The following is a 25596-nucleotide window of genomic DNA, read 5'->3' as shown; positions in this document are numbered from 1 at the left end:
TAAAATGGGATAAAGCTCATTTAACAAATTTCTCAGCAACATAAATGTGGGGCTCAATTGTGGTCATAAGTTGAGGACTACTTGTAAAGGACAGATGGTAACTTCACCTTTAATTAATGTATGATCAAAAGATTTCTAAAATGCAAAATTTAATAGGAATATAATCAATACAGTTAGGAATACATATAATAAAAATGATTGGACATTTTGCATTAGAAATTAAAGTGGCCTGGCAATATGCATGAAAACCTGTTCTTTGTGCAGCTGTCAGGCCTGCAGCGGTTCCTTTAAGAATCTTTGGCCTGCCGCACTCTCTCTTCTAGCTTCATCTTTAGTATGCCTTTTCATTAAGGGGGGGAATAGCAAGAGGTGGAATATGTTGTTTTCAAAACAAAAAATTCCTTTCTAGAAGCTCAAGGTTATTCTTTGTCTCTGCACCTTGACACCTGACTGGAACCAGCCAGGTGGAGATGCCAGCGTGGAAGAAGAAGATTGGACCATGTGATGGATTTGTGGGTGTGGGGACAAGATCATGAACTTTCAACTGGGTGGGAATCCTAGGTAACTTCCAGAATTGGGATTCCACAGATGTACCAAGATGTCTGATTTATTAAATTGGAACTTTAAGGATCCTTTTGCCTTGGACTCTGATTTACTGTATTTATCGGCGTATAACACGCAGTTTTAAAACTAAAATTGCAAGCTTAAACCCTGCCTGCGTGTTATACGCCGATACTGCGTGTTATACGCCGGGTCCCAAACTGCCTGCTCCAGCTGATTCACCGGCGCCCATGATACTCATAGAAGTGCAGCATCCATTTCATGGCAGCGTCGGCGGCTCTCCAGCTACCCTGCCTGATATAACCCCTACCTTGCAGCAGTGGCGGCAGCTCTCCAGCCACCTGCTGTTCGCTTTAACCCCATCATTGAACAAGCGGCGGCTGGAGAGCCGCCCGCTGCCTGATTTAACCCCATCCTAGCAGCAGCGGCTTGCAGCGGCCAGAGAGCCGCCCGCTGCCTGTATTTTTTCTCCATCATTGCGGGTGCTTACCTTCCCGCCCGCCTGCTCTCTGGTCCCAAGTGTACGCGCCGGCATTCTCCCAATCAGCTGTGAGTCCGCAGCCGCCCGCGCTGCTGTTTTAAAGGCTGCTCCTCAGGACCCTCCGAGGCCACCGTACTTCTGACGAGTGACGTCCCTGACGTTACGCTGAGGACGTTACTCGTCAGCGCAATTAAAGAGTAACCTGAGTCTGCTAGCGACACAGGCCAGGTACTGTGGTGAAAACAAAAACATATAGAAATAGGGGTTTATGTGGGGGGGGCTTGTTATGTGGCGCAGGGGGAAAGAGTATGTGATATGGGGGGTGGGGTTATATGGTACAGGTGGTATCAGGACTATGTGGTACAGGGGGATTAGGTTGTACAGGTGGATCTGGGGGGGGGATTAGGTGGTACAGGGGGATCAGAGGGGGGAAAATGATGTGACAGAAGAGGGTGGGGAAGTAATTCATGTTCTAATGTTATAAATTTTAATCCAACATTAAGTTCCGAGCTTCCAAGTCATTTATTTTTAATGAAAAAAATTTTTACTCAAATTTTTGTGTTAAAATGGGGAATGCGTGTTATACGCCGGTGCGTGTTATACGCCGATAAATACGGTAATTCTGCATGATACTTGGAACGATGACAGCAGCATTCAATGGTGATGTACAGCAAGCAAGTTATACATCACCAGATTCACAACTGTGTACACGTAGTCCACCACTTACACAAACCATTCATTTAGTGACCATTTGAAATTATGACAACACAGAAAAAAAAACATGATCTTTTTTTCACACTTATAACTGTTGCAGCATCCCCATGGTCATGTAATCAAAATTTGGACACTTGGCAACTGTCATGTGTTTATGATGGTTGCCATGTTCCCAAGGCCCTGTGATCCACTTTTGCAACCTTCTGATAAGCAAAGTCAATGAGAAATCCAGATTTACTTAACAACCATGATACTAACTTAACAATTGTGGGAATTCCCTTAACTGTGGCAAGAAAGGTCATAAAATGAGACAAAACTCAATTAACATCTGTTTTGCCTAGCAGTGGAAATTTTGGGCTCTATGGCAATCCTAAGTCAATCTACCTGTGATAGGAAATGTAAGATGAAAAAGTGCAGTCCGTTCATATATAACACTGCAAGATGCAGATTGTGGAACAACTGTGAATCACAGCTGTCAAATATATGGATGAAATTCAGATCAATAAAGAATAGATGCGCCAGCTATAGATGTGACCTGTAATGCATTAACACTCAAAAAATAAAATCCACATAGCACATTCAGTATACATGCAAAAGGAAATCAGGGAGTTATGGAAAGATCCCAAAAGATATAATTATAGAACACTCACTTCCCATGTCAAGCAACAAATGTCAAGAAAAGACATTTTAAAATGTCAATGAATACGACAACAAAATACGAGAATCAAAAATGATTTTAAGAAAATAAATTATTTAGATTATAAATTACAGGAAAATAAATAGCCAGGGTAGTGATACTAAGGACTAATCAGAGGTGATCTATTAAAAAGAAATGATGTTAAGAGATAACAATACTGAAAAATTATATTGGATTCCTTTACAAATGGGTTTCTAGAGCAACAGAACCATATTCAGGAATTCTGTCCAATAGACAGTAAGGTTCAGAGACAACTGGCCATTTGTCAAAATATGGCATTTATAGATAAAACATCCTTTGGGCTGTTTAGAGTTGCAGGGGAAGAGCAGCTGAAGAGCAAATAATTTCTTGTAAAATGCATACATACTCTATGGCCAGGAGGGCAAACCTATGGCAAGCGTACCCAAAGTGGCACATGGAGCCATGTCATCTGGCATCCACAGCATTGCCTGTTCCTCTTCTGGGTTCCTGACGCGCATGTGCACGCGATGATCAGCTGGCCTTTGTGCGTGCGGTAGTGCTGGAAATCGGAAGATCTGGTTTTCTGTTTTCCAGTGTGAGCATGTGCACCAGCCAGCTGATCAATGTGTGTGCATGCGCAGCAGTAACTGGAAGACTTGCTGGCTGGCACACACAAGTGCGTGTTGGAAACCGGAAGTACAGTTTCTGGCACCTGCATGCTCCCTGGGCAGCTCCTCTTCTTCGTGACGGCCCAGATAAGTGAATGTGCCCACACAAAGTGCGCCCACCCGCGTGAAGTGCTTCCTTTTTGACACTTTATGCCACAGGCGCATGCGCTCACTTCCTTTTTGGCACTTAGTGCTGAAAAGGTTCACCATCACTGTTCTATGGTCTACATATTGTAAAATATTAGTGGAAGTACTGCAAATGAATGTGAAAACAAACTGAGCCATGACACTAATTCCTTATGGAATAAATTTTTCTATAAGATCTTATAAAGAAGAATAGAGCCATACAGGTGTATTGATATGACATATGATCTTTTTTTTTCCCAAAGGGGGAGAAACACATCAGATGAGCTAATTCAAGCTGGACAAGCAAGATGATTTAAAGTGATGGCAAACCAGTTCAAAAATCTTGCTAAGAAAACTGCAGAGACTTGTCCAGGCAGTTAACAGACTGACTTAAAAGTGCACCCGTACACTTCTTTGAAGCAACAATTGGCCGAAAAAGCTTCTATATTTTAGATATGAGATATGAGAAAATCTAAAACAAACCAATCCCAACCCCAAAACCAATTGTGTTTGGCGAGTTAAATGAAATAGAATGATGGAAGACAATGAGCAGGAGGTGGGTGATTACTAATAATTATTATTAGTAATAAGATTATAGTATTATTATATTACTAATAAGATTACAGCACTCGCCTCAGAAAGGTTATAAATTATTGTTGGAGAGAGGTGGAGAGGGAGATTCTTAGCTCAGGTCATTACGAAGAGCTCTGTTTAAAGTTACATAGCTAATTAATCTGTCAACCCTAGTCAGCAACTGAGTTGCAGTCTTTTCCACCTAAATTCTGGAAAACTGCAGGAAGGCACTAACCCAGTAACAGTAACAGCACAAACTACATTTCTTTGTGTAAAACAAGCAAGGACTGAAGAACAAACAGGAAAACATCAACAACCAACTGAAAAGGCTGCGATGGGAGATTAATTCTAGTGTGGCTGGGTTTCAAGGGATTGGGGGGGGGGGGGGACGGACAAGGGCGTCCTCCCCTTGACTCTTAACGCCCAGGAAGGTCCGTTGCGTCCGCGCTGAGACAGGATTCCTCGGCGCTATCCTTGGTGCTGATTTCCCTCCCCCATAATTCTGCCAAGTTCGGGAATCCTAAGGCTTCCAAAGCTTGAAAGAAAGAGCGAAAGGTTAGCATAATTTTCTCGGTTCAGTTTTCGAGGCCTTTGTCAGCCTTGTTTCCATTTGTCTCTCTTTCAAAAGTCCCTCTTCCCCCAGCGCCCAGAGATAGTGCAGGCCGAGCATCGGCTTTCCGCGAAACTCCTTTCCGCGCCAGGGGCGGCGCTGTACTTGGTGAGAAGGAGCGACCGAGGCAGAGGGAGAAGCACAAGGGAGGCGGATTTATTCCAGCGCTAGTTTCCCGGATCGTCTCTGTGGCCTTCGATGGCCCTGTCGGCAGCCCCGAAAGCTTTGCGGGCACAGGAATAAGGAGTCTTCATGGCTGAGCGAAGGAAGGGGCCGACGTCAAGGGGCTGGGGCAGGAGAGCTTTCTAATATCAGGGTGCGGAATGGAGGCCGATTATCCCGCTTTTGAAAACCCGCTCTGCGGAGAGCTCAAGCACATTTACCAAAGGATCAAAGAGACCTATAAGGAGATCAAAGAAGATCTCACTCCTTACAAGGATGATCGTTACTACAGGTAAGAGGAGAGGGCGAGGGAACGGTGCTGGGCAAACTGCATCCCCGAATCATCCTGGAAGGGAGGCAAAAGAAGCTTAGGGAAAATATTAGGGCGCCAGATGGGTGGGCCACTCACTCCCCACATTCCACCCATCTGGGGTGCACCATTTTAGTAAAGGCCAGGCAGAGAAGAGGAGGTTTTTTTATTGTTCCCTAAGAGGATTGTGTGCATGAGCAGATGGTCCTGTGGGAAAAGGCTCTTCTATTCAAGGTCCAGGAGGAATTGACTAGTGTGACATTAGCGAGCTTCTCAAGCATCAATGAGCAATTTAGGTGAGATCGTATGCTCAGGGAGCTTTTCTCATTCTGCATAGCCTTCCCTCCTTGGTCAGGATGGGGGTGAGTGGGAGATGGCGCCTGCAACAATGTCCTCATGTCAATCTTAGAAAAGCCGCTTTGGGTTATAGTATCATGAAAAAAATTCCCTTTCATTACAAAATGGCTGTCAGGAAAGAGCTCCGATTTCTCCCTGCTGAGTTAATTTATTTTCACTGAAGATTTAAAATATTCCCTAAAAAGGGAAGGCTTTCTTAGATTTCTTGAACCTTGATGGTGATTGAAAAATATGTTCCTTATCTAAAATGTTTGGATGATAACCCCAGGTTAGAGTTCTGTCTGTGCTTGTCTATTCTGAAGGAATGTGCATTCTTGAAGCTGGGGTTTAACTTCCCAATAGGTGCATAGAAATTATGTGACAGAAAATGATACAGGAAAACTAGAATTGCCCATGCCACTTACCTACTATACAAATGTATCCCAGTAAGCACTTTCATATGTATGTATGTATGTATGTATGTATGTATGTATGTATACATACATACATACATACATACATACATATATACCTTATCAGCCTTATCCAAAAGTTTCCAAGGTGTCATGATGGAGATAAAAGTTCTCTCTTCCTCTTTGCTCTCTCACTGACATCCAGGGAAGGAATATTTGATTTGGAGACAAAGTTCCATTTCCATTGGACAAAATCTCTAATAACCAAATGCATTAATAATACTCTTGGTGGGGACTACAAGTGAATCAATAGTTATTTTTATGCTTAATCATAATACCTTAAAATAAAATTTAGCTTATATTACCCTATAATAAACTTTTAATGTTAACATTTATTTATAAATATATTTATTGATATAGATTTAACTGTGCCCTGGACTCATCTATTAGTCTTGATTTCTCCAATCAGTGAAACCCTGATCCTTTTTTTTTCTAAAAAGGATCACACTGTAATATTTTAAAGAAAGAATCTACCCACCCCCACAATGCTCAGTCTTGAGAATGTTAATACAACGAACTTCTGTATTGGCTGAGTACTAATGTTGGCCAAAGTATAGTAATATTTTCTAGAGATGTAGCTGCACCCAAAGTAATTTGCTGCTTGTTGTGCTTGAGATGAAAAAGGAAATTGGCACCTCAGCCTCCCCTCAACTAAGTATACAAATGTATGCAATACTGCACATCTTACTTTTTGAGAACAGACGTCCGATAAGTCATCTAGTCCCTAAAGAATCTACTTACTTTCTTTCAGTTTATTCAAAATCAATTATTTTAGTCAGTTATTGCAGAGAGTAAGAAATACGCAAGAACCATGTCCTAGGCAAAAGAGCCTGAACCATATTTTAAGACTTTATACTATTCAGAAATAGTTCAAACTTCTGAATATTATCAAGATTCATTGAAGCATAAGAAGGAGAGGAGATACAACACAATCAAGATTGCAAGGATCTGTTATTATAGCCCATCTCAATAACAGCAATTTTAGCTTTCCTTTAGAGTTGATTTACATTACCATTAAATCATCAGGAGTGAAAACATGGGAGGTTTTCACACATTAGAGACATGGAACAAGTCTACAATTGCACTAAACTTTAGCTTAATTATGGTTTATTAAATAACCTCCACTGACATATTTCACACACTGTGATAAACAGAAATCATAGTTTACAAAATCTAAAGGTAGTACATGTAACATTCTAAGCCATATTCATATAAACCAACAGTGGCAAGAGATTGAAAGAGGACACTCTAGAAATTCCAGATAAAGAAATGAGACTTAGCAGAGTACAAGTTACAACAAAATATCTTTAATTTTACATGCCAGCAAAATAATGTTTAGAATTATCTGAGACAGATTAGAGTCCTACAGAGAGGGCAACGCCAGAGGTTCAAGCTAGTTTTTGAAAGCATTGAGGAAACAGATATAGCTCATGCATGCTAGATAACAACAGATCCCAAATCCCCCCACTCCACCTCCATTCTCCCCATGCATCCTTAGGTTTGATTTTAATTATTTATGTTTTAATTGCACATGTATTGACATATTTTTATGAGTGTAAGCCACCCAGAGTTACCCTATGGCAAGATGGGCAGCCAATAAATTTTATGATAAAATAAAATAAATAAGGAAAGAAAGAAAGAATGCCCAAAAGAAGCTAATGTTTAATGTTAAAAGTTAATGTTAAAGAGGCATGATGACACAGTGGTTAAAGTGCAGTACTGCAGGCAAATTTAGCCTACAATCTGGAGTTTGATTCTGACAGGGCTCAAGTTTGATTCAGCCTTCCATCATTCTGAGGTCAGAAAAATGAGGAGCCAGATTATGGGGAAGAATATGCAAATAATTCTTACATGGTAAATCACCCAGAGATGCTGTAAAGCACAATGGATCAGTATATAAGCCCAAATGCTATTGGTATTGTTATTAAAGTTGATTTTCTTGATTATAGAAAGGCCTTTGATTGTGTTGACCATGTGAAGTTGTGGAAAGTCTTTAGGAAAATAAGAATCCCAAAATATTTAATTTCAAAATCTCAGACACAACAGAAACCATGCTATATACAGAACCTGGCAATAGAGATGGGCTCCAGGTGACAAAAGATTAAGACAAGGGTATATCCAGCCCCTAATTTATTCAACATTCTATACTTAATAAAGGCACCAGGAAGGGCATCTGGCCAGAGAACGTTCAGTTACATCCAGTCGCCCTTACTCTATTCCAAATTAAGGGACTACAGGGTTATAAAAAGGAAAAAAAAGTTAAATAATTATTGAGGTCTATTTCTTTGGAGAAGGCTGTAATGTTGGAAAGGTGGAAGGAAAGAGAAGAAGAGGACAATCAGTGGCAAGGTAATGAATGTATGGTGGAAGATATGAAAAAAATCTATTGTTTTAAAGAGACAACAATGACTTGATGGCATATAATCAAAACTGGAAGAAGCATAATTTTAAACTTAGAAGAGGAAACTTAAGTAACATGCACTATGGTGGTGATACTGCTCTAATTGTTGGAAAAAATGCAAATGAACCTCTTGTGATAAAAATCAAGGTACACAGTCAAAAAACTGAATAAGATTAAATAAGGTCAGACTAATGACAAAATTAAAAGAAACCAGCCCTAGAATTGAGAATGAAGATGCTGATATGGTCCTTAACATCTGGTTTTTATGACTGGGTATTAAGAGTAAAAGAACCAGCAATCAGGAAATATACTGCAGGTTGACACTTTAATTAGTTTACTTTATTTTCATTGCACCTCATACAACAAAATTAAGTGCCAACTTCAGTGTACATTATACATTAAAAAATAAAAATAAAACAAAACCACACATCCTTCAAATTCTATACAATTGAATTGAAACCCCTGATATTGCATTAATATTGCACTGTATAGTAGAATTCAATAGAGCTACTGCTCTGGGATAGCATCTGTTTTCCAGCCTATTTGTCCTTGTTTTTATTATCCTGTACTGTCAGCCAGATGATAATAGTTCAAAAAAAGGATACCCAGGATGAGATGGATTTTTAAGAATGTTTTGAATGTTTTCTTAAGGCAGCGGGAGCTATAAAACTCTTCCAAAGAGGGCAGAGGACAACCAATGATCCTCTGGGCAATGATGTTAACCTCTGGAGCGCTGTCTTATTTGCCACTGTGCAATTGGCAAACCATACACAGGTGCAGTAAAACTCTCTATGGTGCAGCAGTAGAAGGTCACCAACAGTTTGTCAGTGTTGTTGTTTCCTGAGAAGTCTCAGGTAGTATAATCTGTGCTGGGCCCTTTTGACCAGTGCTGCAATGTGAGCATCCCAGGTCAGATCCTCTTTTATGATAACATCCAGAAACTTAAAACTTGCCACTTGCTCCACTTGGTCTCCATTGATAAGCAAGGGCTAGATGTCTTATCTATTCCTTCTATAGTCCACTATACGCTCCTTGGTCTTATTGGTGTTAAGGACCAAGTTATTGTCTCCACACCAAGAAAGCAACTGGTCCACCTCATCTTAATAGGCAGACACATCCCTCCTAGAGATGAGTCCCACTACTGTTTTATCATCTGCAGTCATGTACAATAAAGAGCATAGGGTAAGGGACTCAACACGCAACGCTGTGATGTACTAGTGTTAACAATAAGGGCTGAAGAGATATGATTACATAATCTGACCCTCTGAGAACAGCCAGACAGGAAATCCATAATCCAAAGGCAGATTGAATAAGAAAGCCCAAGATCCATAAGTTTAGACACTAGTCTATGTGGAAGAATTGTGTTAAATGCAGAGCTAAAATCTACAAAAAGCATCCTCATATAGCCCCCCCACTGTTCCAAATGGGTCAGAGCAGTGTGAAGAGTGATGGCTATAGCATCCACTGTACATTTATTTGCTCTGTATGCAAACTGGTGTTTATTAAATGCATACGGAAGACCAGAAATGATGTGCCGGCAGACCAATTTCTCAAAGCACTTGATGATGATAGCAGTGAGTTCCACAGGTCTGTAATCATTGAGGTTATCGATAGGGAACTTCTTTCACAGCGGAACAATGATGAAAGCCTTCAAACAAGATGGAATAGTGGACTGGGATAAAACCAATTGAATAGCCAAGAAGGTCTTGGAAAAGCTATATAGATGAGTATGATCTTTATTGCAGTCACAGACTAACATAAAGAAACAAAAACAAAACAAACAGAAGCAATCCAACTGTAACACCTTAGAGACAACATTAGTGAATGAGGGATGTATCTATAGCTACAAAGATCAGTAACATGCAGGGAATTGTTTCCCCTGTGAAGCACAAGTCAGAATTTGAAAAAGCATCAATGCTTTGGAGCTTTGGTGTTGGAAAACCCCGAGAATACCAAAAATAGTCAACACAACAGGCAAGTGGGTCAGAGGACAAATCAATAAAGAGAGACACAAATGGACATCCTCAATTTATCATTCTTTGGACATTTCATACAAAAATTCAGCTCTCTTGAGAAGTAGAGTGTAATGAGGAGAAAGATGGAAGGGGCAAAAAAAAAAAAAGGATGGCCTACACCAGGTTGGATGGACTCAGGAGCAATGGGTGTGCCATTCGAAGTGCTGAAGGAGTAGGTTGGGTACAGAATGTCATGGACAAAATCTGGTTAAGAACTGGCACCTATTTAATAGCATCTAATCAATAAAATTAGTCAATCAAATCAATTATCTTGTGGAGAGAAGCAACCTAGAACTAAGGAGACATTTCCCGACAGTGAAGAACCATTATCCAGTGGAACGAATGGCTTGCCTCCAGAAGTTGTGGGTGCTTAAAAAAACTGGAGGTTTTTTTTTTTTTTAAAGAATGACTGGGCAACCATTTGTGCAGAATGGTGTAGATTCTCTTGCTTCAGCAGGGAGGGGGGGAGGTGGACCTCCAAGGTCCCTCCCAACTCTGCTGTTATTCTGGATCATTTCTTTTGGATTTAGTGTGTGAAGTCTCTGATTGTCAAGGAAGACAGAATAACTTCCTTCAGAATAACTAAAAGACCATCAGCCGCCAGAATTTCGCACCAACTTGAGGGAGATTTTTTATCTTTTTAAAGGCAAAGAAGCAGGAGGAGCCTCAGAAACGAGGATTCCTGAGCCTGGTTCAGCCATTCTTTCCGTCCTAGTCCCTCCTTAGAGGTTTTCTTATTGCCGGCTGGGGCAGCGATGGAAATCTTTCCTGACAGCGCGCAGCTGCTCCCCCCACCCTTCCTCCCAAAGAGCGGCTGGGTGGGGCTCTTTCCGCCCTGTCCCTTCAGCCGGGAGGAGGGCTGGGGCGCCGCTGACGCACGCGGAAGCGGTAGGAGCAGCTGGCGGGCGGTGCTGCCACCGGGCCAGGTGGCAGTGGAGCGGCTCCTGGACTGAAGGCGAGATGCTGGCAAGGTGAAGGAGCCTTGGTGCGCATGCGCAGCCTGGACATGGAGATGTAAGTTAGAGGGGTGGGGGCTGCGCTTAAGAACGCAACGGGGGCTTCCCAGGGAAGCTCCGAGGGGGGAGGGCGATGTAGTCAAGGGGAGGAAAGAGGGGGCGTTTTGCAGATGCGTCCGCAACTCTGCGTGGCTCTCGCTTAGCAACTTTGCTCCCATCCTACTGTATGTAATTCAGGCCAGACTTTGCAAAACCCTTTCCTCGCCTGATGTGCTCCGGTTACGTTGCAAATATACCGGCCGGATTTCGTGGCCGGTTCCGAGGTTGAGGAAATTAAGCTCAGACCAAGGGTCGTTAAGAGCAGTTTGGTAGCTCCGGTCCAATCTTCCCTCTTTGTGATACTGTCCAGATTGTTCGGCGATCCTAATCGATGCTGGAACAGTGTTTCTCAACCTCAGCAACTTTTAAGACATGTGGACTTCAACTCCCAGAATGCCTCATGCTGGTTGGGGAGTTCTGGGAGTTGAAGTTCACTCGTTTTAAAGCGACTGACGTTGAAAAAAAATGCTTATCTATATAGTATGCCTTTGGAGAGCACCGGGTTGAAAAAAAGTTGATTTAGCTCAGAGGTCTTCAAACTTGGCAACTTTAAGACTTGTGGAATTCTGGCAGTTGAAGTCCACAAATCTTAAAGTTGCCAAGTTTGGGGACCCCTGATTTAGCTGATGAAAAATAGCCTTGTTTTCGACTTCCATAAAAGATTTGAATGGAGCCATAGCTTAATCAGTCACAGATAAGCAGAACTTATGTGATAAGATAATCAGAAAGCAATAGCTTGTCTTATGTAAAACGGTCTGTAATTTGTTGATTTATAATTGGGATAAGAGTTGCCAAGTCAAGAGATGTAATTTCACTGGGAGTTATGAGGTGTGTCAACTTTAATTTTAGAAGCAAGGCCCCAGGAAAGATCTCTTCCTCTCTCTCTCTATTGCTGACGTGGGAGGAAGGGACTTAACCTGTGAGCAGCTGTGTTTATGTCTTTATTAAAATTGTGGATGCTTTTAAAAAGTGTGGATTGAGACATACTGAATGTTGATTTCCTTTTTTGTATTGTATTTGTATGCAGAATGAAATATTGTTAGTTCTTAATCCCAAAGTGATATTAATGCTGGGGATAGGCAAGGTTAGATATAAATGTGTTCTGTTAGCTACATTACATTATCATGCAAGAACTAGCCATTATAATGAAAGCCGAGTCTTTTGGCTTTTTACTGAAGCATTTGAAGCAGAGGTGGTATTCAGCAGGTTCTGACCAGTTCTGGAGAACCGGTAGTGGAAATTTTGAGTAGTTTGGACAAGCGGTAAATACCACCTCTGACTGGCCCTCCCCCATCTGCCTCCTGAGTCCCAGCTGATCAGGAGGAAATGGGGATTTTACAGTATCCTTCCCCTGCCATGCCCGCCACGCCATGCCCACCAAGCCACACCTACAGAACCAGTAGTAAAAAAAAATGAATCCCATCAATGGTCTGAAGGCATAATAAGTGAAGAGACGTAGGAACATTCAAAATTTCTTCTAAATTTCTCTTCATGTAAACATCAGCGCATTAGAAAGGAAATTCAGAAATAGAAGTGTTTGGATATTTCTACTGTTTTGGATTGCTTTCTGAGTCCTTCAAGAACATCTGAGTATCAATTTCTGATTATGCACAGGGACAACGGATAAATTTGCTCAAATGTAACCCTGACCATTAAGACACAGCCTGCTTTATGTAAATCAGGAATAAAGTATCTATACATTTCCGAAGGTTGACTTATACATTTGATAAGAATGTGCTACTGTTTTAATATAAACCCTTCCAAAGAGATGTCCCAAAAAACCCCTTCAAAAACATGAATTAATGGCCACATATGTTAGACAGAAATTCTATTTAATTTTGGAATTGGTTATCTGGAAGAAAAAAGCACTCCCACTTCCGATAACATAAAGTTGCTGCTGTAAGTTTACCTGCAACTTAATTTTTTTCTCCTTGTTTGCAGACTGGCTCCAATGCGATTATATACTCTCTCCAAGCGCCACTTTGTTTTGGTCTTTGTAGTATTCTTCCTTTGTTTTGGCTTGACAGTCTTAATAGGCATTGCAGGTAAGATTTTTCACCTTTTCTTCCAGATTTTTTTTCTTGCTTCTTATTCTGTTCCTTGGCTACATTTGTGATTATGTTACTATAACAGTGAAACCACTGAAGACGTTCCTTGTTTGTATCTTGATACAAAATGGAGAAATGAATTTTAGGTGTTAGAGATCGTCCTTGATGTGCAACCACGATTGAGCCCAACATTTCCATTGCTGGGCAAGACATTTCCCCATTTTACAACTTTTCTTGCCAGAGTTGTTAAGTGAATCACCTTAGTTCTTAGGTTAGTGAAACGGTTGTTAAGTGAATCTGGCTTTCCCATTAACTTTGCTTGTCAGAGGGTCACATGACACTGGGACACTGCAACCGTCATAAATATGAGCCAATTGTCAAGTGTCCAAATTCTGATCATGTGACCATGGGGATGCTGCAATGGGTGTAAGCGAAAAACAGCTATGGGTGACTTTTTTCAGTGCCATTGTAACATTGAACAGTTGCTAAATGAATAGTTGTAAGTTGGGGACTACCTGTACTGAAAGATACATGTTTTAAGAGCAGTAATAGTTGGTGACCTTCAAGAAACGAAGTTACCCATGACCCTCAAATGTGCTCCCCCATCTTGAATTTGCACTTCGTACGATCATCCATTTAGTGACTGTTTAAAGTTATGAAAGCACTGAAAAAAGTGACTTGTGACCAATCCTCATTCTTTCAACAATCGCAGTATCAAGGACCATTCAAACGAGAGATATAAACTGGATTGGAAAAGATGGATTGACTATACTCAAAACAAATATGGGACTAAAAAATTCCAGATAGCTTATGATTAGAGATCAGGAATTATAAATTATCTAGAGTTAGTCCAGCAAGGAGGAGCTAGAGTTCAATGGAAATACGTTGTTAACTATCTTTTTTGGGTTTTTTTAAACTGTACCTTAGATTCTCTTTGTTAAAGATTTATACCCTGTATTGGTTCTGGGAAGTCGGGGGAGGGGGAAGGTTGGGGGGGAGTTGGGGGGTAGAGGGTGGCTGGTGGGAACTAAACATTTGTAAAAGTTTGTGATTTTTTTTCTCAAAAATGTTCAATTAAAAAAACAATCACAGTATCCCCAGGTCACGTGAGCAAAATCAGGCACTTGGCAATTAGCATGTATTTACAACCATTGCAGGCTCTGGGGGTCAGGCCATTTGTGACCCTCTCAGCTGTTTTCTGAAAGCAAAGTTCTGAAGAAGCTTCTTGGATGGCAAGCGAAACGTCTTCAAAGAAAAACCAGAAAGTCCAGTTGCCTCTTGAAAAAAAGCATCTTTAGACTTTTAACAAATGTCTCACTTAAAAACAGAAATTTGGGCTCAGTTGTGGTCATAAGTCTAGGACTAAAAGGTAAAGGTTCCCCTCGCATATATGTGCTAGTCGTTCCTGATTCTAGGAGGTGGTGCTCATTTCCATTTCAAAGCCGAAGAACCAGCGCTGTCCAAAGATGTCTCCGTGGTCATGTGGCCAGCATGAGTAAACACCAAAGGCACAGGGAATGCAGTTACCTTCCCACCAAAGGTGGTCCCTATTTTTCTACTTGCATTTTTACATGCTTTCGAACTGCTACGTTGGCAGAAGCTGGGACAAGTAAGGGAGCTCACTCCATTACACGGCACTAGGTATGAGAACCACCGAACTGCTGACCTTTCTGATCGACAAGCTCAGCGCCTCATCCACTGAGCCACCGCATCCCTTTAGTCTAGGACTACCTGTATTTAAATATAGGCTGCTCATACCTGATTTCTAAATGCACGTAAAGCATGCAGGATTCATTTGCAGTTTGCTGATGAAACCCCTTCAATACAGCTGACCTCCAGTTGACAAATGTGATCTTTGGTGTGATGTTGGAAAGGTGAACCTGACCTTTGTTATCCTGGGGAAGTAAATGCTGATGCAGATGCTTTCCTCTTACACAATTAGCCAGGACAGAGAGATTTACTGACTTGAGCCTAAGTGATTGATACACACTGTTTGCTTTTAAAGGGTGATGCAAAACTCTCTCCTTGGGTGAGGCAGACAGGTTTTTCAGGAGCTGGAAAATCTGTCTTGCTTTTACAAGAAATAGATTCAATTGTCATGCAATTGAACACAATATATTCCATAGTCTTATCTGAATGATGTGCTTGCCCTAAAAGGATTTGAGGGTGTTTTAGAAAAAAGTGATAGTTTTACAGCAGGGGTCTCAAACTCAAGGCCCATGGGCGAGATGCAGCCTGCAGGATGCTTAGATATGGCCCGTGGGGCTGCCCTGGAAACACCGAAGGACTGGCTTGTGGTTCCTCTGCCAATGAAAACAGAGCTCAGGAAGGCTGCATGCAGGAGGGTTGCAGGAGACTGTGGCAGCCAAAAATGGCTTGTGAACCTGTTATTTTTGGAAGAGCGCTGAAGCTGCCACAGCCGTCCCTGATGAGTGATGTTGAGCTGGCTACTCCCACCCTGGCCATCCCCCCCCCACCCGAGGTCAAACACAACCCTGATGCAGCCCTCAATGAAATCGAATCTGACACCCCTGTTTTACAGCAACATTTCTCAACAGCATCAGCTTTAAGAGGTGTGGACTTCAACTCCCAGAGTTCTACAGCCATTCATAGATTATGTTCTGTCCTTTATGTCTCATTCAGGTCCCAGAGTCATAGAATGTACATCAGAAATACCTCCTATAAATAATGGTTCAAAGGTAAGTCTTGTTGTCCTTGTTTTTTGGATTTGATGTATTCTGACTTTATAGGCAATTTTGAACCGGTATACAAATACTAGTACAGATAAAGAGCTATCATTCCAACAATTTCTTATATTCAGAATAATATTAACTTTGGCATTGGGCTTATCTTGAGACTACAGCTTGCATAACCATTCAGTAGTTCAGTAGCAAAGGTCAAATCTCTTCCTACTGACAACCAGGCTGCAATTCAAGGTAACACCAGTTACCTTGTTCCTACTTCTGTACCAAATACAGACAGTCCTCCACTTACAACCATTCATTTAGTGACCACTCAAAAGTTATAACAGCACTGAAAAAAGTGACAACCATTCCTTGCAGTTACCATGATTACAGCATCCCCATGACCATGTGATCAAAATTCAGTTGCATGGCAACTGGCATGCATTTATGACAGTTGTGGTGTCCCAGGGTCATGCCATTGCCATTGGGGACTTTCCCATCTGGCATCTGACAAGCAAAGTCAATGGGGGACACCAGATTCACTTAATGGCTGCATGGCTCACTCAACTGCAGTGATTCGCTTTACAACCATGGCAAAAAAGGTTGTAAAATTAGGTGTGTCTCAACCGCCTTGCTTAGTTGTGGAAATTCTGGTCTCATAGCCTTAAGCCAAGGACTACCTGTAAACCACGAACCCCTTTGTCCTAATGAAATGCAGATTTTTAAAATTTCTTAGGGATCAGAATATTTTTTATGCCTATGGACAAAACAGTGAAACTCTTAGCATTCGTGTGAGAAGTGCTGAGGGACTTCCGGGTTGAAAGGATTAGCTGGTGACATCACCATTGCCTGGGGGACATCCAGTAGGGGGCTCCTTTCATCTCCCTGGCAGGAGCTGGAGCACAGGATGGGAGCCAGTGGTGGGATTCCAAATTTTTTTACTACCAGTTCTGTGGGCGTGCCTTGGTGTGCATGCCTGGTGGGCGTGGCAGAGAAGATTGCTGCAAAATTCCCATTTTGTCCCAATCAGCTGAGACTTGGGAGGCAGAGAATAGATGAGGGCGGAGCCAGTCAGAGCTGGTACAGTTCTCTGAACTACTCAAAATTTACGCTACCAGTTCTCCAGAACTGGTCAAAACCTACTGAATACCACCTCTGATGGGAGCTCAACCCTGACCCACAGCACCACTCGAATGTTGAACGCGGGCTTGCTAACCACCAACCCAGCGTCCTAACCACCCAGCTACTGTGCACCATGAATTGCATGATACATTTTTCTTTTAACGAATTACATTTGGATAATGCTTTAAATTGTTGGAGGTGCATTTTTAATACATGCCTCTGTATTTTTGAAAATATTTTCAATTAACTTGAATCAGGTAATATTTGTACTATTAACACTTAACAGAAACTGCTAAAAAGTGGACTAGCTTATGCTTCTACTAAATGGTTTTTACTGGGAAGATTTGCCATGATTGCATCTTTGGCTTCAATTTTGTTCTAGACAAAGTCCTTTCCCTTAAGTTCGCCACCAGTATCTACTTATAATCAGCAACTATGGCTTACTTGTACTGTGCACTTGGAGCAACCTTCTGGTAAGGATATTTTTTTAGTTTAATTGTAAATTGCTGTTTTACTGCATTATTTACACACACACACACACACACACACACACACACACACACACCTGTTAATGGTATATAGTATGGGTATTCAACCTTTTGGCTTGTTGGGGCTGCACTGAATGAAGAGGAATTGTCTTGGGCCACAAATAAGTATATATAATACAGTTAATATTTATAAAACACATAATTTAAAAGTTTATGATTGTGTAAGGCTGCATTACTCGCTCCATCACAGTGTCTTAGGTGCTTGATAACCTTGCCTCTCCCACTGTACATATCAAGAAGCCAATAGAAATGGGGAGTTAGTAAGCAATGAATTGATTGCAACATATTACCTATTACTAATATCAAGATATAACTAGGCAATTTATGTACTAAGATTTATTGTAACTGGGGAACATATGTCAGAAAAATCTTGTTACTGAAATCAGGTTGCCAGGAAAAGATGGATTAGATTGCTTCTGTAGTTTGGGTTAACTAGGAAAATACATTTTTCCATGGAGGAAATTTCTGCTGAAGACAGACCATATTTCAAAATGTCATTTCCTACAGTTGCATGTAACTGTCAGCATTTGCTGTCTGTACCATGCATATGCCAGAGTGCATATCATTATATACATATACATATACATATACACATACACATACACATACACATACACATACACATACACATACACATACACATACACATACACATACACATACACATACATATACATATACATGTTATTATCAAATTTATTTAGTCATCCATCTCACAAATGTGACTCTGGACAGCATACAATCAAACAACGTTTAAAAAAAAGTCTAATAAACGCTCATGTCATTGTATAATTCTAAAAAAGGATGGAATGAGGGAAAATAAATGAGTAATAGTAGTTACCTGAAGCTTAACTTAGTGTTAAGTAGCCCATGTATTAAGCTTCTATATAGAAAAATGGGTATGTTGCTAAAGAAAGAAACCTGTTCTTAGACTGACTTATGGAAAGTAGCAACATTTAAAAATGTTTTCAAACTCCATCTCCATAAAGAGATTAGGAGAATAGGTATATAGATTACAAAATGAATAATATCCTCAGGAGATGAAAAGGTGACAAGATACTGATATATTGCATCCTTTTCTCATGCATCCTTTTTGTTTTGTCACAACAGATTAGGTTTCTAATCTGCCTTAGCTAGTAAGATTTTTCCTTCTTTAAAAATAGCAATAGCAATAGCAGTAGACTTATATACCGCTTCATAGGCCTTTCAGGCCTCTCTAAGCGGTTTACAGAGAGTCAGCATATTGCCTCCAACAATCTGGGTCCTCATTTTACCCACCTCGGAAGGATGGAAGGCTGAGTCAACCCTGAGCCGGTGAGATTTGAACCGCTGACCTGCTGATCTAGCAGTAGCCTGCAGTGCTGCATTTAACCACTGCGCCACCTTGGCTCTTAAAAGAAAAGTAAATTTCGCTAGATAACAAATTATGTGACATATTTCACATGTGTAAGACAAATTTGCAGATGTAGGAAATATAAACAATCCATTAATAAAAGAACTAGAATTAATGAGCACTTTTGTTGGTCCAAAATATCTGAACTAGCTGAATCTTGCCTCCAGAAATATTGAGCAAATATCAGCCTAACTCAGCCATTTGCTCTCCTGGTGCAGGTTGAACATTACAGGTGTCATCCAACATATCTGGAGAACATCTATTTGAAGAAAGCTATCTATCACAAGTCATAGAAGAGGGTTGGTAATGCTTTAAGAAATGTGGTGCCAATTTGGAAGCATATTTCAAAATGAACCAGTTTCAATAGCCTCTTGCTGACTTGATTGATTCTGTACTTGATGTTTCTTTTGATATATATCAAAAGAAACATCAACATATATATGTTGAAACATCAACACACACACACACACACACACACACACACACACATATATATGTTGTATTTATCAGCACAAGTACAACCCCCCCACATACATATAATTTTCAAAACAGACACAACACAAAGAATCCTCTTTATATACTGTAGAAGGTGTATCACTTGGTTACAAAAGACTTTCATGCATCTCTTCCACAGTCATCAACCATAATTCATATTAATTCAAGTATTTTAACTCAGATACATTTATACATATTACCATCATCATACCTCTATTTTCATTTGACTATAATTGTTTAAACATCCTTCATCATAAAATATATCAAGATTAAACATAACCACATCCTCGCATTTCATTTGCTATTTCTAATATCCTCCAATAACACTGAATCTTTATGGCCTATTCTGGCTAAACATCCATAATATTTAGTAACAAACATTTCTAATCCTCCTTTCCAAATCACTGTTTACAATTTACATTGTTTACAATTTACATCTCCTTTCCTTATGTTGTACCCAGGCATATATATGTTGTTATCATTATCCTTCATTTATTTGACTGTGTCCTTTATCATAACATTTCCCCCCTAATAAACAAAACTTAACTAAATTTAACTTAGTTCTTTTTTATTAACCTTTATATATAACCAAAAAAATCTAATTTTCCTTTCATAGATTCCATTCAATATTCATATCCAATTATTACTTATCATAGCAATACATATGTATACATTATTATCATTATCAATTATTTATTTAACTATATCTATTGTCACTAAATTTCACTAAGTTTAACTAGCTTTAGATTATACCCTTTCATCTATCAACCTGTATCTTTCCCGTAGCAAAACAATCTCATGTCTTCTGCCATTTCTGGTATCAGTCCTCTAATCATCTCTTTAATCAAATTTGTATGGACTCCTCTTTGTAACTCGCTTATTAAGTCTCTCATGTAGTTTCTATGCCCTTCTTCTGTTTCCTTAATCAGTTTATCTTTAATTGTCTGTGGTGTTTTCAACGATGTTGCTAACAAAATTTCTCTCTTTAAATCCATAAATTCTTTTATTTGTTCTTCTTCTGTATCTTGCCATCTGGGGTAGAGTTCCCCTCCATTTAATTCCTCTTTCCGTATTCCACTCTTTCCATTTCCAGACACAAACCAGTCACCATAGATATCAGCAGCTTTAATTTCTTTGTAGTCATTTTTCTCTTCAGTTTTTAGGACTCTAACCTCCACTTTTTCCACTTGATAAACATCTTCAACTTCTTCATCACATTTTACTATTAGATGCTCTAGATTTTCCAACTTCTTCTCCGTCCTCTCAAATGTGTTTGATAATTTCTGAATTTCTAACAATATCTTTTGCAAACTTAAAGTTTCTTTCTGCTGTTGAAATTGTGCCATTATCTCCAGCTGACAAACACTGCTGCTCTGGCTTAGAAGGTTTTTACAAGATTAAGCATACATTCACAATAAGGTTTTATTTTCACTTTTCTCTGGTTAAAGATATACTTCAAAGGAACATCTGTATGCTTTTCTTCTTATCACTCTCTGTAGACAAAACAGTGAGACCTTGAAGTGCCAAGCCAGAATAATCAGTGAGGAAAGTAAAAGTGTTTAGTTTCCAATACACAAACCTCCAGCCTCCCAGTAGCAGTGTCCTCTTCCCCTCTGTTGTTACAATGTTCTTTGTTGCTTTTTGTATCTTTTTTATTCCAAATTAAAAAAAAGTAAAATTCTTGAATGAAATAGAGAAGAAAAAGGGAAAAACACACGCAATAATGAAAAAGGAGAATTTTAGTCCATAGGTTGCAAAAAATAATAATAAAAAAGAAGAAAACTTAATCCATTCAGTTTAAAAGCTTGCATAAATTCCATCCATGAAAATAACATTTAAAAGTAAGATAACCCACTGTCCAAAACCATTCAAAGCTTAATTCCACCACTTATTTCTTCTGTTCTCAAATTTAAATTAACTTTACATTTTTATAGGCAGTCTCTTTTAAAACGGTAAAAAATTCTCACCAGCTGGAAACACTTTCTCTTTCCGTATCCTTCCGTTTTGGAGTCGCCCCGACTTCATCAGCCTGGTGGCTGCTCCTCCTCTCCTGTACTTGATGTTTCTTGATGTATTTCTATCCTTCCTGATTTATTTTTTTCCTCTATGCTACACTATCCCTCTTATAGGAGGGGAACACAATCTGAGACCCTGGGTGACATGCTGCTTCAAAACCCTAGGGCATGGGTCCCCAATCCCTGGCCTGTTCACTGGCACTGGTCCACGGCACACCAGAAACTGGTCTACACAAACAAGCGAAGCACCATCTGCAAGATGCAGGCAGCACATGACTGCTGGCCATGACCATCACCCCCTGGTCCATGGAAAAATCTTTCTCCACAGAGCTGGTCCCTGGTGCCCCAAAAATTGGGGTCCTTTGTTTTAGGAAATGGTTTTTGGAGCAATTCTTGAAGTTGTTAATGAATTGAATCTTTTAATGTAGAAAGGAGAAAGTATTTATGTACTTGGAAGTAGTCTTATTACCTATATTTGATTAAAACAAAATAAAAATATAGTGTTTGTCATGGCCTCTCCTAAGCTTTTTTAGAGTAGGCCTGTCAAACCGGCGGCAGGCCATGCCCATCCCAGCTCCACAAAGGCAAAAAACATTACAATATGTCACAATACGACCTGCGATGTGATCATGTTTGACACCCCTGTTTTAGAGTATCTTCCCATGCAACTGAATTGGGGGGGGAGTCCATGGTTCAAAATAAGGTTCAATCACAAATATTTGATTTAATGTTTCAGATAACAAATTGGATAGCTTGAAAACTAGCTTTATTATGTCAGTTACAATACGTGGTGTACTAAAGAATGGAAGTGTACGGTACTATAACAGAGAAACTCACAACCGGACAAGGATATTTAACTGTGCTAAGGTAAGCACACTAAAAAATTTTTCCCCTTTCTTAATAATGCTAAAAAGGTAGATGTAAAACCATATACCTGTTAGAGAAACCCACAAATTAATAATTGATTTATATGGGTAATCACAGGTTCAACAAGGTGCCTTTCTAGGAGGAGTGATGGCAATATGTTTGGTAGAAATTCTAAAAATATATTATTAGTAAAGAAAGACAATACTATTTTATATGGCTGAGTTCTTTGTCAGTAACATTTTAAAAAATAAGAGACTGTACCTAAACCATATGTGTTTTAGAACTATTCACACATTTCCAAATCAAAATGAAGTTAAGGCTATTATTGATGTACTTACCAATTTTCATGTCCCAATTCACAGGATTGTGATGAAATTATTGTGGTTCATCTTGGTTATTTGAATTTTACTCGTTATAATATCGTTGTTACCTTTGATAAGTTTCCTGAAAGCTACCACTTCAAGAGTTATAACTTCACAGTAAGTATAAATATACGTATATAGTATAAATAGTAAAAGTAATCAGGAAATATAGATTCAGTTTTTTGTGGAAGTCTCTTTGTGTTGTTTTTTTACTGAAAACCCTGAAGCAGTTGACAGTAATTATAAAATCTTTCTGAGTAAGCTAGCAAGCAGAGAATTACAAATATCTGTTTGACATTATTTTTAAGAAGTGGTAGAAAATCCTTTTTTAAGGACTGAATCTAAGTAAATGACATACTAAACACGATTACAGTTGATTTGATTCTGAACCTGATATGACTTACAGGCATATGACTTGACATAAAAGACAAATTGTAAAGTGCTGATCTTAAAAAAAAAGTCTTGTGCTAAGTGTAATTTCTAAAAAAGTAAATTGGAAACACTACAGGAAAGCACAGGTAGTCTAGTTGGAGACTGCAAGGAGGGATTGAGAAAATTATTTCCACATCCTTTTCCAAAATACGATAAATTCTCTTTCTTGTAATAAAACAAATAATTAAAACACCTTAAACAGTAAAGAAAATTGGGTAATCAGATAGATCAAAAGGTAAAGGTAAAGGTTCCCATCGCACATAAGTACTAGTCGTTCCCGATTCTAGTGGGCAGTGCTCATCTCTGTTTCAAAGCAAATATTGATGGGACTTCAGATTTTGGCTGTTGTTCAGGAGCAAACAATTAATTTGCCAGGGATTTGTAAACCACTGTATCTAAAGAACGGTAGACAAGTGAAGGAAATTGATCCTATCCACATGTTTCAGATGTCCTCCAAATAATTTTTGCATTGTAATGTGTGAATTGACATTTTTCTATGTGAAGAAAGCTCCACCCTATTGGTTCAGCCTAGTGGATTATCTGTGACTGAAGGGAGAATTAGCCAACCATGTTATGGTCTTTCTAGAGAAGCATTTTAAAGATGACTCAGGAATGTGCCTGAGATCTGGAAGCCCAATTGGATCAATCTGCCCAACCCAATAACTTTTTCCTGAGCTGTCAGGCTTGTTTTTTAGATCAGTAAGACAACCATGCCTAAATTCCAGAGAGCACTAACTGTAGCATGTTTTAATGTACTCCCTCTGGCAGTTTTTGAGAGAAGATAGAAACAAATTCCACATGAGCTCAGGTTGTATCCCTGTGGAGAGGGGCACAATTTTGGGAGTTGACGCCCACAAGTCTTAGATGTGCCAAGTTTGGAGATCCCTGCCATAAGCCATGCAATATTGTACTTTTTATAAGGATGAAAGGATCCATTTTTATCACTTCCCAGTTAATAAAATAACCAGGCAACTCCAATTTATTCTATACACAGCTGTTACCAGACCAGAATGGATCTACTTCTATAAATGTGGCCAAACCTTGTTATTAGGTATATTTTGATCACATCAATAATCTGTTCACAAATACAATTGCCATAATAAACATACACATCTATGTGCATTTGAAGGAGTCCTCAGTGGGAAAAGAACATTGAATGTGCAAAGTATCATTGGTATTATTTTTATTCACAAAACTTTTGGTTGACATTCTGACATCTTATTTTTTCAGTGGAAAACTTATAACCCAGTCTTCTCCCAAGTGGAAATCTGGTTCCGATTTGTCTTTGTAGTTCTTACTTTCATAGTCACAGTGAGTACAGGCTTTCTGTTTAGTTTTAATAATATATTTTGGTATGTTTGCCTGTCTTAGACAAATCAGTATCTGTTTAATTACACCTGCTGTTGATTTAATTATCTTGCTTTGCTTTGCTCTCCATGTGCCTTGATCCAGAAGATTAGAATTAGAATTGCTTGATGTTGGAATGTTTTTGTTAAACAACCAATAAACAACCAATATTACTTTATCAAGTGGTGGAGGCAAGAAAAATGTTCAGAGTTGAAGATTATACAATATACAGTACATGCAGTAAGAGAAGAAAAGAAAGTAATAGAAGAAATCTGTAATATTGTGTGTGTGTGTGTGTGTGTGTGTGTGTGTGTGTGTCTTCTTCATACATGATGCAGCACATACACTCAAGCTGGGTTTCAACCTAGTGGCTGTTTTATTGTTATGTATGTGACTTTCAAACATCACTGAATATTACAAATATCCCTCCTTATTGGCCATGTTGGCTAAATCTCTTTTTTATTGGTCTTTCCCGTTATCTTTAAGATATAGTCTGAGTTAAGATGGGATTTTATGGTTAGTCATTGCTTTACAATCAGGAATTCTGTTTGGGGTGTATAAATCATTCATGTTGCACATATTCTCAAATCACACATGGTAGAATAGAATAGTATAGAATAGAATATCAGAGTTGGAAGGGACCTTGGAGGTCTTCTTGACCAACCCTTTGCTCAGGCAGGAAACCCTATACAATTTCAGACAAATGGTTGTCCAAATGTTTCTTTAAAACTTCCAGTGTTGGAGAATTCATAACTTCTGGAGGCAAGTTGTTCCACTGGTTAATCGCTGTAACTGTGGGAAATTTCTCCTTAGTTCTAAGTGGCTTCTCCCTTGATTAGTTTCCATCCATTGCTTCTTGTCCTGCCTTTTAATCTAATTTAATTATTTGTCAGTGCACAACATATGTGCAATGATTGGTTGGGCTCCCTCAGTGCATTCCTTCCAACACAATACAACTCACAGTGTTGTCTAGTTTTTTTATACATAGCATAAAGGTAAAAAAATAATATATGCAGTGATACCTTCATTTTAGGTGTCAAAAGGATTTTGTGGCTCCTGGTGTTTTTTTTTTCCTGTGGGAGACAGGTGCAAATGGCTCTTTGGGTGTTTAAGGTTGAACTAGACATACCCAGTTCCTGC

General features: G+C 39.5%; 1 protein-coding gene across 2 annotated transcripts in view; it reads left to right on the top strand.

Annotated features, from left to right (window-relative positions):
• The first annotated feature begins 4501 nt into the window (after positions 1–4501).
• TMEM181 (transmembrane protein 181) overlaps positions 4502–25596 on the top strand; it is a 42611-nt gene continuing 21516 nt past the window's right edge. The window contains exons 1-7 of one of the 2 annotated variants that reach the window (XM_087718230.1): positions 4502–4845; positions 13085–13188; positions 15835–15890; positions 17380–17470; positions 22185–22315; positions 22678–22794; positions 24340–24420. In XM_087718230.1, the coding sequence (XP_087574356.1) occupies positions 4715–4845; positions 13085–13188; positions 15835–15890; positions 17380–17470; positions 22185–22315; positions 22678–22794; positions 24340–24420 (711 nt within the window). In that variant the 5' untranslated portion in view covers positions 4502–4714. Of the gene's footprint in view, positions 4846–10978; positions 11103–13084; positions 13189–15834; positions 15891–17379; positions 17471–22184; positions 22316–22677; positions 22795–24339; positions 24421–25596 lie in introns of those variants that run through there. The other variant, XM_087718231.1, reaches the window with a different exon arrangement.

The sequence above is a fragment of the Thamnophis sirtalis genome, unplaced genomic scaffold, assembly GCF_051295495.1.
Source record: "Thamnophis sirtalis isolate CommonGarterSnake01/CBP01778 unplaced genomic scaffold, rThaSir2_p1.2 scaffold_6, whole genome shotgun sequence".
Taxonomy (NCBI): Eukaryota; Metazoa; Chordata; class Lepidosauria; order Squamata; family Natricidae; genus Thamnophis; species Thamnophis sirtalis.
This window is presented reverse-complemented; position numbering and strand designations above follow the sequence as displayed.